The sequence below is a fragment of the Cryptomeria japonica genome, chromosome 8, assembly GCF_030272615.1.
Source record: "Cryptomeria japonica chromosome 8, Sugi_1.0, whole genome shotgun sequence".
In the NCBI taxonomy this organism is placed as follows: domain Eukaryota; kingdom Viridiplantae; phylum Streptophyta; class Pinopsida; order Cupressales; family Cupressaceae; genus Cryptomeria; species Cryptomeria japonica.
Genome location: NC_081412.1, coordinates 582,955,193 through 582,969,094, shown reverse-complemented (window position 1 = coordinate 582,969,094; position 13,902 = coordinate 582,955,193). Strand labels below are relative to the sequence as shown.

The 13,902-nt window shown below is 38.0% G+C and overlaps 1 protein-coding gene across 2 annotated transcripts in view; it reads right to left on the bottom strand.

Annotated features, from left to right (window-relative positions):
* Positions 1 to 13,902, bottom strand: part of LOC131054660 (fructose-1,6-bisphosphatase, cytosolic) — a 143,601-nt gene that overhangs the window by 114,529 nt on the left and 15,170 nt on the right. The window contains exons 2-6 of one of the 2 annotated variants that reach the window (XM_057989210.2): positions 5,888 to 5,935; positions 5,608 to 5,682; positions 5,407 to 5,468; positions 5,220 to 5,286; positions 3,994 to 4,107 (exon numbers count right to left, since the gene is read on the bottom strand). In XM_057989210.2, coding sequence (XP_057845193.2) covers positions 3,994 to 4,107; positions 5,220 to 5,286; positions 5,407 to 5,468; positions 5,608 to 5,682; positions 5,888 to 5,935 — 366 coding nt within the window. Of the gene's footprint in view, positions 1 to 3,993; positions 4,108 to 5,219; positions 5,287 to 5,360; positions 5,469 to 5,607; positions 5,683 to 5,887; positions 5,936 to 13,902 lie in introns of both variants that reach the window. The other variant, XM_057989211.2, reaches the window with a different exon arrangement.

Sequence of the window (13,902 nt, the reverse complement as noted above, 5' to 3'; positions counted from 1 at the left end):
TGGGAGCAAGAGAAGCGGTATGGCTCCGGAAATTGCTTGTAGGACTGTTTGGTCAGCCCTTAAATCCTACTATCATCTATTGTGACAATCAGAGTTGCATCAAGCTTTCAATGAATCCAGTATTTCATGACAGGTCTAAACACATTGAGATTCCTTATCACTATGTTCGAGATATGGTGTTAAGGAATATGATCCGACTGAATTATTTTAGTACAAGTGATCAGATTGCAGACATTCTTACCAAGCCTCTCTCCAGGATCAAGATTGAACACTTTTGAGATAAACTTGGTATGGTTGAAAATGTTATTTAATTTTGAGATAGTCTCATTTATTTTGATATACTAATATATTTAAAGATGTTTAATGTGTAAACTCTTTTATTTGTCATGTGTGTGACTCCATGACTTCATGGGCCCTCTGTGAACATTATTGAAGGGTTACGACTATTCAATAATGAACACTTGTTTCAAATTGATATTGTAAGGTGACGATTTTACAATTATCAATTTATCTATCTTGATGGATATCATGTGACTTGATATCTGTAGACATGTCATGATAGTATATATATCTCTAAGACATTATGGTAGATATCAGTTGGTCGATATCATTAAATAAACCATAATTATGATAGAGATATTCATGGTGAATATTATGAACAAAATATTCATGGACATGCCATGAATCATTATCAGTATGGTAGGCATCATGTGACTTGATGCCAGTGCACATACCTTACTTGATAACTATGAGTTATGGTGAGTATCATGAGACTTGATATTCATTGTTGAACCATATCTCTGAATATCACTATGGTGTGATATCTCTTCTCTTCACAATCAATGGATGAATTGTGATGTTTTATCTAACATGAAATGTGTCCTCCCTAGTTAAGAGGGAGTGTTAATTCTTGTAACATCGGTCGTACCATTTCCGATACATGAATTAAATATATGTTAACATAAGTAGTATACACGTTAACTATAAACTATAAATAAATATCAAATTGTGATGAGTGCCACCAGTCACACCCCGTCATTGTTATCGGGTTGGGAATATTATCGGTCACACCCAGTAATGTTTATGGGCTGGGTTAAACAAATCGCGATATGTTTGTTAATGTGTTGAGTGGTACATAGGGAGAGATGTGTCTTCCCACATGAGAAGACATATCTCTTCCCTACATACCCTCTCATTCACTTAGATATATAACATGCATACGATAAGGAGGAAGACAATACCGAAAATTAATAAGTGTTGTGCTTCCTTCATTCACACAACTGCTGTTCAAATTAAATTCCAGACTACATCTTTATCTTTTCTATCCTCTTGATCACAGAATTTATATAAACTTAACACTTCATTCTAAAAATGATGCAATGGTTTGGGATTGGCCCTAAGCTCTTATTAGACCACATAAGAATGCTTGTCATAGATACCAATGCCAAATTGGCTATAAATAGCTCACTCTCGCTTTCCATCCAAGATTCCATTTGTCAATGCTACCCCCGTTCTCCTTTCCTCTTTTTCCCTATTGCTAATGCCCTTGGCTACTTGTTCCAACATGTTCATTAATCATTCTGACCACTTGATTCAAGGTATCTCTCTTCCTCATAATGTCAATGCCCTCAACTCCTACTTATGGGCATAGTATGTTCATCCAAATTCCTCATAACTAGGCCTAATCCTCACCCTTGGATCCCTACCAAACAACAAGAAGTTAAACATGGTGTCATTACCAAGTATCTTGGAATCCTCTTTAGCATGGAGTTTCTCTCAAAGATATGAGGAGTTGGTTTCTTAAAAAATTCAAAGGTAAACTCACGAATTGAAGCAACCAATTTTTGTCCATGTTGGGGGAATTCATATGGCAAATAAGATCCTCCTCACCAATCATGTCTACATCTCCTCTTGTTGGCTTACTTCTCAGAGCTCTAACAACCATTTAGCACAACATATATGAAGCTTTCTATGGCTCAAATGGGGCAACAAGAAGGGTATACCCTCCACCACCCCTTGGCTCCTATCAGGTGTTCGCTAAACTATTAAGTGAATTGAGAGGGCTCTTAAGGGAGAAACCCCTTGGTAAAACTTAGAATCAAAATCCAATTGGCTGCTATAGGCAAACCTCACAATCAGGTGTCTTGAAAAGACAAGATTCTCTTAGCCCCCTTTAAAACCCAAGGATCCGCCCCTTTCGACAACGTTTGGAAAGCTCAATAGCTTGTGTCCCAACAACTCACCAGCACAACCAATCCTTAAGGCATAGACTTAGCTTCTTCACCCCCTCAATGTGGTGAAACAAGTTGATTCAACTCTATGAAAAACCTCTAGGGCTCATTTGCAAACCAAAGGGCAAATGCCTCTTCAAAAAGGGCCTTCAAGTTTTTCAAGCCTTGTTGTATATGCTCAACCTCAATGGAAAGCCTAGCAGCAGCTCAAACATGAGTGCAGCCTCAGCAATGATAACAAACTATAATAGAAATTCAGGAGCTTTCCCCCTCTCCCTTACTATCACACTCTCTGCATTGTAACTTTCTTAAAGACTAGCATTGGCCTTATGCATTATCCACTTCTTCCCACTCAAATCAATTTACAAGAAGTTACTCCCCATTCTCCCTATGTCTCCTAGATTAAATGCCAAGTGGAAATGCAAACTTCCTAATGCCAGACGCAACGAACTCAGCCTTCATTTGTGGCAATCAAAAGTCGTTGTACAATCCCACCTCACAACTTAGAAACTCCTATTCATCCAACTTTGTATAGAATCTAGTCTCAATTTCATTCATCCCCCACCCAGCCATCCTAAACCTCTCTTGTACCAAACTAGAGCTTGTCAAACATGCCTTTTGGTTCTGTCCTCATGCTCACAAGATCTAGCAATCCATCATGTCTTCTCTCCCAACCCTCTTCCTACACAAATCATCTTGAAATCAGCGCTGTTAAGCCTTTCAATTTTTCATAATGTGATTTCAGAAATTTGCAAACAAGTTGAGGATAATTCATTTAAAAATATTGGTGTATTGTTGCCTTCTCTCAACAATACTCTACTCTAGCCCTCCATTGCAGATGTCCAATTTGTCCAGAATTATGAAGAAGCAACTAAGCATCAACAAAGATCTTGAAAAACAGGTTAATCTTCTGCAATCCCAACTACAGGCTCTAGAAAGTAAACAAGAGATGGCTACCAAAATCTCTCAAATAACAAGTAAGTCCAATCAGCTCTCTACCATTTCCAACACACTCCACAATAAAGGCAAAATTAACAAGGCCAACTATCTTTATCTTTAAACTATTCAAGCTACTATCAAATGTATTAACAGCTCAGCTGACATGCACATCAAATGTCATGTGGTCAAAGTGTTCAATCTCTAGCCATTCATTTGTGAATCTTCCGGGGTCATGCCAATTTGCTTCATGTTTTTGGTTCTCTTCTACAGCCAAAGTGATCTTGACTATGTCTTTTGCTACTGTTACCTGTTCGGTTTTACTTCTGTGTGCTTGTAGCACTCATGTTTGCATCATTTGTTTTGTACTGTTAGCTCCTGAAACTGTTCTGTTGTGAACATTGATATATATTCACTGTAACTATGTAGTTTGCTTAGTTCAACATAAATATTCCCACTTTTGAAAAGCACGTAAATCAAATTCATTAAAGAGTATACTTATAAGTTTCTCATATAAAATGACTCTTAATATATCAAACGAGACAATTTGACTCACTAAATACACATTTGACTTAGTATGATTAACCTAAAAAAGAAGATTGACTACTTATACACACAGTGCAACGTCATACTAATCTAACATCAAAATTGGCTTATAATGGTTACATAGGTTCAGAACATGAAATATCTTCAACATTGTTATTGCAACTTTCTGCATGGAAATCAGATACAATCAATTCAAAAAAATTGGGGCATATACATCAAAAATATTGTAAACAGTTACAGTCTGCCTATTACGGTGCATTGTTACAAAGAGATCTATTACCGTGCAAGAGCTTCCATACATGCAATACCCTGCAGCAACCATGTTTTTGCCTGCTTGCAATACAGAATTCAAGCTTCCTTCACTATCATTCTTGAGCATGTATATTCCAAAGATCTACAAGAAATCAACAAACTTTTATTAGTGCCCACTTTTTCATTGTTTTCAATAAAACAAAAAGAACCATACCCATGCTCCAGTGTCAGATAGTCTACAGAAAGCAGAAGCAATTATTAACATGCCATTAGTTAGCAAAGAAGCAGTTTAGAAGGTTTAAAAATGCATACTAATCTTGGCCTGGAGGAAGTCGGATCAATCTTGATCAATGGCCTTTCGTGCTTTTAAGGGCTAAGGTAGAAATAGGCTACTAATCCATATCAACACAAAAGAGCACGTGATGTTGGATCACATTAATGGTCAGCATTGTTTGAAGCATCTTGGGGAATCACATGGAATCAAACCAGAAGATGATGTTTTGACAGATGGGCAGCAGTAGAATCCTTTTGAGGATAATTTGGCCAGGCCTGAGTATTCATCCAATTGGTATCAACAGTGGCAAAAGCACCTTGTGCCCTCAAAGCAAGTAAATGATTTTAAATTTTCCTTTAAAGTTTAAACAACAGTAAAGATTCTTGATTGACAGGTGGTAAGGTTCTACAAGAAATTAAAGCGAACTAAATTTTTAATCATTGAAAGTAATAGAAACAGTTCTTATCAAAGGTTTAGAAAAATGGCTAGGATGAAAGAGATGCAGAAGAAGCTTTGTAAAACAAAACAGACAAAGATGACATGTCTCTTGGCTTGGCAATTTCATAACATTCAGAAGGTGATATAGCATTACCCTTTTGCATCACAACAACATTTTTTTATAATGCATTCTTCAATGAAAGCGTGCTAGGAAGGAAAGGGAGAGGGGTGTCTACCCAAAGTATAAAGACAAAGTGGTTAGTTTAGCAGTTAAGGGTTTACTAAATAAAATTGTGCAGAAGAAAATATTTGAGTTAAAGAAGGTCCATCAAGACCAAATTGTGATGAATTTCAGTTTGAACAGGTAAATATCTGAATTGTGTGTTCAATTTGACCTCCTTATTGTGTATGTGTATTCTGAATTGATTGTTGTTCATTTGACAATCAATAAGGCATCCATTTTTCATTAGTGTAAAAATAAAAAATTAAACTAACAAGATTTACTGAAACAATATCAAAGAGAGTGTTAATTGTGGTTTTACTGTTCCAATAGATACTCCACAATCGATGTTGGAGGATCCATCAAGTGGATCAAAACATACACAGTATCTGCACAAGGATAAAGTCCAAATAAACACATCTTATCAGAAAGAGAGACCAAGTTTGTAGTCATGAATAGATACCATTGCTAAATACCAAAAACCCACAGTCAAAAATTTGAAGGAACACCTTCCCCTTTTTGATGGCTCTACAAAAAATGCATCTTCATCCTCCTCAGAAACAAGAATGCTCTGCGAGAAATCTAGCAGTTATCAAACATATTTAAGTTGAAAGTTAAGATGCATAGACACCAGTGAACTGTTGATCATTGTACAAAGGAATCAACAGAATAAATCCATTATGCTGGTTTTCTTTATAAAATGAACTTACTGTGCGCCCACTGCTTACTAGAGCCTTGATGAATACTTCATTTGAGAGAACATCTAGTTTTTTTTGTTCCTCTCCCTGAATTTACAAGTAAAAAAAAATAATCAAATTCTTGTTGAATAATTTACCAGAAACACGCCTGCTATCAAAAGAGTCCTGAACACAAATTCTTGAAACCAGGATTCTTATAATCAGGACTTCATCCATATTTCAAAAATACATATGGAAATCCTTTAATCACAATCAATAGAGAATTCATATCAACAAAAATGGATGTACCAACCTGCACATTGGTCCCTCCAGCAAGACCAATAAGCTTGGCGAGTCCTGCCTACTCAAGCAACATTGACAGGAAGATAGTTAAAAAGTAGACTTCAACCCTTGCTTAATGTACTTGTCATATTCTTTTAAAATATCAATGGACAAGTTGCAAAGATAGTTTCAATGATCAAGTTACAGAACATAACTATAGAAGATGCAAACAACACACAAGATGATAGCTAATACCAAATTTTAATACATGAAAGTAGTCCAGAAATTCAGATCATAGATGGCATCAGATATTTGCATTTATATGATTTGTAAACAAATCAAAGATGCTAAATCTACCGATTTTCTCAGGAAACCCATCAAACTCTGTTAAAAAAATTTCAAGTAAATGCAAAACAGGATTAGTAGAGTAGAGAACCCAGTCCATCTATAGCAGGATTGGTTGTCCCTGTTGATGTTTTATAGCTTCGGTCGGAGAAGTCTCATATGTATAAGTAATGCATATTATCGTTGATATGAATATATATATATATATAGTCATTATTATTATATATACAAATATCTATATATATACATAACGAATATTTATTATTGTCTATACAAATCAGAATATGAGCACCGTATCCATAAGTGTCGATTATATTGATCATTTCATTTGATCAATGTGAATCGACTTTTCTTATAAAGAAATCCGATATATATTTATCATCATGCATATCGACTTAAGTCGATCTCCTTCAAAACAATTATGGAAATCGTTGTTGCACGTAACAATAATGATTAACGATTTGAAGAATTGTTAAATACTAAACGATAAGAGAAATCGTGGTTGAATATTAAACCGAATAAATAACGATTAAGATATCGTTGCTTTGTACAAATCTTAGGTGTAGAGACATCGCAATGAAGAGGCATGTCTCCACGTATGTGGAGACATGTCTATTCATCAACATGTCTCCACATACGTAGAGGCATGTCTGTCCATTGACATGCCTATACCGTAATGTATATAATATGGTGCAGTTCGAGTTTAATAAGGCAAGTACAGTAATTATAAGTGCAAGCCTTTTAGATATCGATCTGCCTCATACAGCAGACTCTCATATAAATTATGCATTAAGTTGTGTTCCCTTCATATGTGCAGCAACCTGCATTCAAGAGTTCATTGACATATAGGTTTGTAAAAAAAAAAACTGTTTACGTATCTAATCTGATCCAAACTTTAACAGTTCCTTGTATCAACCTTGTGGGAAAAAATATGGTACTTCCATGGTCATGCAGCTAAGACAGACCAGGAATCTGCTCAAACTGAATTGCAGATTGATCAAAGTAGAGCCAAAAAATTAAATAAAATAGACTAATCTTATAATAAGGCATCAAAGAAACTATTTCCCTAGTATCATTGTTCCTTAACTATTATTCAGAGAGTTGAACTTTAGCCTATGCTTTGAAATTACTTGTATGAGTCTTATTTAAAAAAGGGCAATTAATTGGTCAAAATTTCAAGGTTTCATCAACTATACCTTGCCTTCATGAGGAGGGGAAAATGATTCTACCTCCTAAACAAATATGTTGACTGGTTGTGCTCGATTAACCACAGGCAATCACTCAGATCTGTTGCCTTCCCAACCATAGACGATAAACTGCTATCGTCACCCCCGAGCACACTACATATGTTTCTGCTGTCTGATTGATTGACACAACCTGCTGTAGGATGAATATCACAAACTGCAGTAGGATGAATATGCTTCAATCTGCTTGATGTGTCTAATTCGATCAAGATGTATATATTGAATCAATCCTTTGAAAGACAAATGCAACACATATATATACCCGAACATAGATACTTTCAACCATCATGACTTCTCCACAAGTCGGCTTCTAATCAACACACCTCATATTAGAACCGATTCACATCTTAATCGGTTTAGTACAAACACGTCTTAATTAAATGTGTCTTATAACCCAAGGGTGGCGGATTACACATGATCGAAATATTAACAAATAGAAGCAAATCGATACAATTAAATTGTCTAAGGCCGAAAAGGCCAATTAGACAATTTAATAGTCTATGTCGGCTCACAAAGATTCTGACTGATGCTATCACATTAACACTCCCTCTTAGCTAGGGAGGAATCCTTCTCAATCTCTACAAGTCACATCACCTCATCGTGATGACTAACACAATGACTACACTCATGTGAATGAAGAAAGCTTATCACTCATCGTGATGTCAACCATCATGGCTTCTCCCATGGATGGTGAAAGAATAGATATCACCTCACCATGATGGTAAAATGCACAAGTGTTCATCATTGTGAGATCGTCACCTCACAATGAGATTCACCATGGCTCATCCCAGAGGGTGGACACACAAGTACAAGAAAATCATCACAGACTCTCTCACGTGATGTTGTCATGGCATCACACACATGACATCCACCATGACTCATCCTAGAGGGTGGATCCATCATGGCTACTCCCATGAATGGAAATGCAAATAAACACAAGTGCCCATCACGAAATCCTCAATGTGATGTCGTCATCTCATCATGGCGTTCACCATGGCTACTCCCAGAGGGTGGAACAAAGCCTTTCACCTCAATCTTCTCTTGCAGAGAAGAATGCACTAACAAGAGCTTGCACCTCAAACTTCTCCCTCACAGAGAAGAATGCATTAAGCAGATCTTCATGAGATGTGGCTCCTTCTGAAACAGATATCAACCTTCTTCGTCCAAGGTTGCTTCTGATAAAATGTCAAACTCCCTCTGAATCTGATATCAACCTTCTGACCTCCTCATCCAAGGATGCCTCTGATGAAATGTCAAACTCCCTCTGAATGTTAATTCCTCCTCTTCAAAGAAACGTCTTCAGCCACCAACTCAGTCTCATGGCAGCAAGCATCAAGTTCTTTCTTCCTTGAATGCAATCTCTTATGCTTCTTGGTCCATCCTTAAAGCATTTCAAAGAGAGATTACAAATAGTTAACATAACTAATCTATCCCAAAGGGGAATACCAATGCTAGAAGTAACCAAGATTCACTATCCCAATGTTATAGCATGAATTAATTACTACATAAAAATTCATCAAACATGGAATACTTATCTCTTTATGATGGATATCAGAACCTTTATCCACTTCCACTATAGGCCAAGCTTTCAGCTCAAGCCGATAATCGCATCACTATCAATAACAAAGTCATCTTCATCATCTGAAATAGGAATCACATCTGGGATGGAGACAATTTGCTTCTCATATTCAAATGCCAACTTCTCGGATGCAATAGCCAACTTCTCAATTGTAGCATCAGTAGGCTAATATTAGCCTCAGGAATCCACGGCTTCATAAACACGCCTCAGCCTATTGCCATGCAAATGCATGATGATCTGAATCTTGTGAAATAACATCAGCTGGAAGTCTAATAACCTGAGTGGCTTCAAATCCTCAAACATCAATGCCTGAACTGTTGACACTTCTATGACCACGGTTGACACTATCCTCACTAATAATTGGTAAATTAGAACTTTCAAACAATGGATCCGTTTCCATACTCACAGCATTCTCCTCCTCACTGTTATAGCTAACTATGCTACTATTACGTCTATCAAATTCAAAATCTAGACTAGTCTGCCTGCGTGCAGAAAACTCAATGACGGTGTTCCTTGATTTGCTAATGCTTATTCAACCAAGGGGCAATTGCATTAAAAACTGATTATACATGTCCTTTGTTTTTATAGTTGAAGAAAGATTTTCCAGAACTCCATTTCCAATCCATCCAACATGAACGTGAACTTATATGAACTAGTTATGGAACGATCAATCAGCTTGACAACGGCCAGGGGCTCACGGGACTGGTACATGGCCTTAAGCACCAAGTTGAAGGAGGCAGTGTTGGGGACAAGGCCATCGTAGTCCACTTCCATCTGTGCAATCACATCCAGGAACTCTTATTCAACATTCTCTGCCACTCCTCGAACGGATCCTTAATCTCATTCCACTTCTGCGACGTCGTCTAGTCTATAGGAATCAACGAATGCTGCGAAGAAGAAAGAGATGGATAATTTGCCGCTCCACATAGATCACGCTTCTGCTCACGGTAATAGCATGTAGGCTATCAAACAACCAGAGGGAAGGACAGATAATTTGGTCGCTCCAACGTTGGTAATGCTAATGCTTGGTCCAAACTACTCCACCGAGCAACGCCACTAGAGCTGAGCCAATGGCGCGCTCCTCGCTCCATAAAAACATCTGCACTCACCTAGTTCTCGGTCCTTGGTGGTCAACAATGGCGTTTAAGGGTGCAACCTGCGCACTGCAAGTTGCTGATCGCTCTGCCTGTGTGTGAGCAGCACGCTTCCTGACAACCCTTGTTCACCAAATGGAGTGCTATTCGGCCTATTTCCTCTGCACTTTGTGTGATCCAAGTCAAATACAAAGCCTTTAGTTGTTGTGTTGCTAGACCAAATACCTCAACCGCCACGACCTATGCCTAGGCGTCCACGCTCAAATCGACCCCCCGCTTCTAAGCATTTTGCATGTGTGGATGCATCATGGGTGCACATCCACCAATCTGCCACAATGTTGAAGCGTGGTTGTAGACAATGTGTTGCATGAGTGCACTGGGGGAGCCGAGAATGCTGAGTGAAGTTGCAGGTCGAGGGTGCCGCTAATGGCAATGGTGAGGCGACATGTTAATGTCGTGCATATGGGAACATAGGGGGTGCCACAAATTTACAATTGTTGTTGGGAATGATTCGCCACATATGGGGGGTGCCACAATTTGCAATTGTTGTTGGGAATTGTTGTGACCTTTTCACACATCGCCCCATTGCTAACGGGGACCCCATCTTTTCTGGCGTTCTGCGTTGTTAGGTTAGGGTTTTGGCTGCTTAGTGGGCAATTTTGTGTTTCCCGTGCCCGAGTCTCGGAGTTTTGATCATGCCTAGTGTCGTTTAGGGTTTTTGAGGTCATAGGATCAAGTTGCTAACGTTGATATTTTAATGATCCTAAATTTTGTCTAGGTGTTTTTAAACACACGCATCAATGATTTAAAAGTGCCAAGGTATTCCTAGACCTTTTGGAGTTGTTTTCTCGTTCCCAAGGTATTATTTAAATTGATTTCGCACTTTATCCCGATAATTTCCTAGTGTTTGGCTCATTTTTTTGGAAAATTTGCCTAAGTCGAGTCTAATTTTGAAGTTTCTAAGTGATTTTGAGTGGTTAAAATGCCGAATTCCTAAGGGAAATCCATATTCCAAGGGTTAGAAGGTCAAATTCTATGCTAGAGGTGCTTTTCCCCTCATATTCCAGACTACCCACCCTTTTCCCCCACTCAAAATCCACACTACACATGGGTTTCCACTTAAATCCATACTGGCTATGATTTTCCACCACTGTTTATCCATGCCTGGGTCGATTATCCCCCTGGAAGTGCTAAAATTTGGTTGTCAGGATTTTTCTAGACTACCATCGATTTTCCACCAGGAATGCGGACTATAGTGCGAACAACGTTGAGGATGATTCCATGCCCGGGTCAATTTTCCACCAGGCTGTTTTGTGACAGGTTAGTGCGGATTTTTGTGCAGACTCTCAGTCCATACCCAAGTCAATTTTCCATTGAAAGCATTTTGATGAGTTTTGAGTCCGGATTTTCATCCAGACTGAGGTCGAATTTCCACCAGGGAGTGTTTTTTGCAAGTAAAGTGAATTTAGAGTGTGGATTACGTGTCCAAACTGCCATCGATTTTCCCCTAGAGTGTTTTGTGTGCATTTTGATAAACTTTTGCATGGATTTTTATCCAAGCTAAGATCGATTTTCCCTTGTGGGGATTATTTTGACATTTTAAGTGATATTAATGGGATTTCTTAATCCCAACTAAAGTCGATTTTCCCCTGGAGGCTCAATTTTGACTTAAAATTGAAATATTTAATAAGTGAGCCCCATTTTTAATTGTTTTTAAATGATGATTAATGATTATTTACAATTTTAAAAGCAAAATTAAATGACTTGCAATAAGCATTTAATGATTTTACCCTTCTAGAAGCAAGTTGGTTTTTGCCAAACAAGTATATAAGCAAGTGTTTTATCCCATATTGCTTGTGTGGTGAAAGTGAGAGGCAAAAGCAAGTATAAGAGAGGAGCCTCCAGCAATATTTTATTATTAAATCTGCCACGTGTCTCCATGAAAGGCGATTTTTCTCTCTTATTGGCGAATTTTGGCAAAGTGCTGAAGTGAAGTGTTGGATTGAGTATTTCTTTCCTCCATTTTTTCCAGCTTGGCAATCCATCCCATTGCTGCCATTGAAGACCATTTCCAGATTTTTTCGATTTTCTAAGTTTGGCGATTTTTGGTGAAAGATGGCAATTTTTGGTGTTTGCTGACTTTGGCGATTTTCTCCTCCATTGCTGCTTGTTGTTCCAGACCTCCATTGTTGCAGATTCGAGCTACATTGAAGACATTTTCAGAATTTCAAAAATGGCGCTATGGCTGGGAAAGTTTGATTTTTATTTTGTAAGTGCTAGGAGCTTACTTTGGTGAATTCCATGCATGTTTGATGCCGCCTTTGCCTCCCTACTTGCTATCATTTGCTTCAGATTTAGACCTCCATTGTTGGCTGTACATTCAATTTTCAGACTTAACTTTTATTGCCCAGCCAGCTGCAACTTTAGCGATTTACATTTGGAGAGTATTTGGAGGCATTTTGGAATCATTTTCAGACCATAAGAAGGCTGCCTCAAGGTCTGCAACTTTGTTAATGGTTGTTTGTCCTCAAAAATTTATCTTTTACCAGCCATAACCATGTTTCTAAAATTAATTATTTTCATTATCAAGACTGATTTTTATCAAGTTTGTGCATATTTTTAAAGGATTGCAACATGTTTTTTGAAGTTAATTTATTAGTTGCAGGTTGTCTTCATTGTTGACTGCAGAAGGTGTCTTTAGACATACCTTGTGTGAAAACACAGCCTTTCACACCTTTCCTTAGTCATCGCTGATCCGGTATACTCCTTTGCATTTTAGTTTGCATAATTTCTAAGCATAAGGAGGTATTAATGAATTTTATAGAGGGTTTCCATGCCCTAGCATTGTCACACTTTGAATCTAATTGTCAAAAAACTACCAAGAGTATGGATTATTCTCCTGACCTTATGCTCTAATTAGCTAAAACCTTTAGAAAGTCGGGAATTTTATCAAAGGGCATTATTTATTTTCTTAAGTCTAACTTCAAGCTTTGTACAGGTACGATGTCGAAGTCCGGATTTAAGGAAAGGAAAGAACTACTAAAGATGCTAGACACTAGATTCTAACCAGAGCTCAAGATTTCATCCAGATGGAAGGAGATCACAGATACAAACATGCATTTCCTAGACTTGGATCAGATGCGACAGCAGATGTTCGGAGTCAGAAATCAGGTTCCTTCCCTAGCATATGCGAACATTATGAAGAGTGGTATTTTTCATGCCGCTGGATTTCTACAGTCCATACAGTGCAGTGAGCTTATCCTGGAGTGTACACGATGTTATGATCTGCAAACGCGAATGATCAAGACTCCTAAGGGAGTTGGTATTGCCTACCTTGCTGAGGATGCCATTGCTGAGGTGTTCGGAATTCCATGCAGAACAGACATGAAGGATGTGACCAAGGATGAATATACAGAAAGATACATGAAGAAGATGGCTGCATGCAAGAATATGATAAACAAAGAGTGGATGATTGAGCCTAGGTCTCATCATTCCAAGGCTCTCAAGACACTCATATGCATAGACTTCAAAGAGGAGTATAGCGACTTAATATTCCTACTCAACAAAGTGATGGGGATGCCGTAGGGAGCAATATTCGATGGATGGATGTTCTATTTCATCCAAGATTGTCTTAGAGGAACAATAGTAAATTGGTCTAAGATTATAGGTGACAATCTGGACTTTCAGCTAAGAAATGTAGAGCAATCCAAGTCATTCGCCATGACTTCTTACCTAGTATACCTGCTTGCACTTTGTTTCATACAGAGGATTGATATGCAAGGGT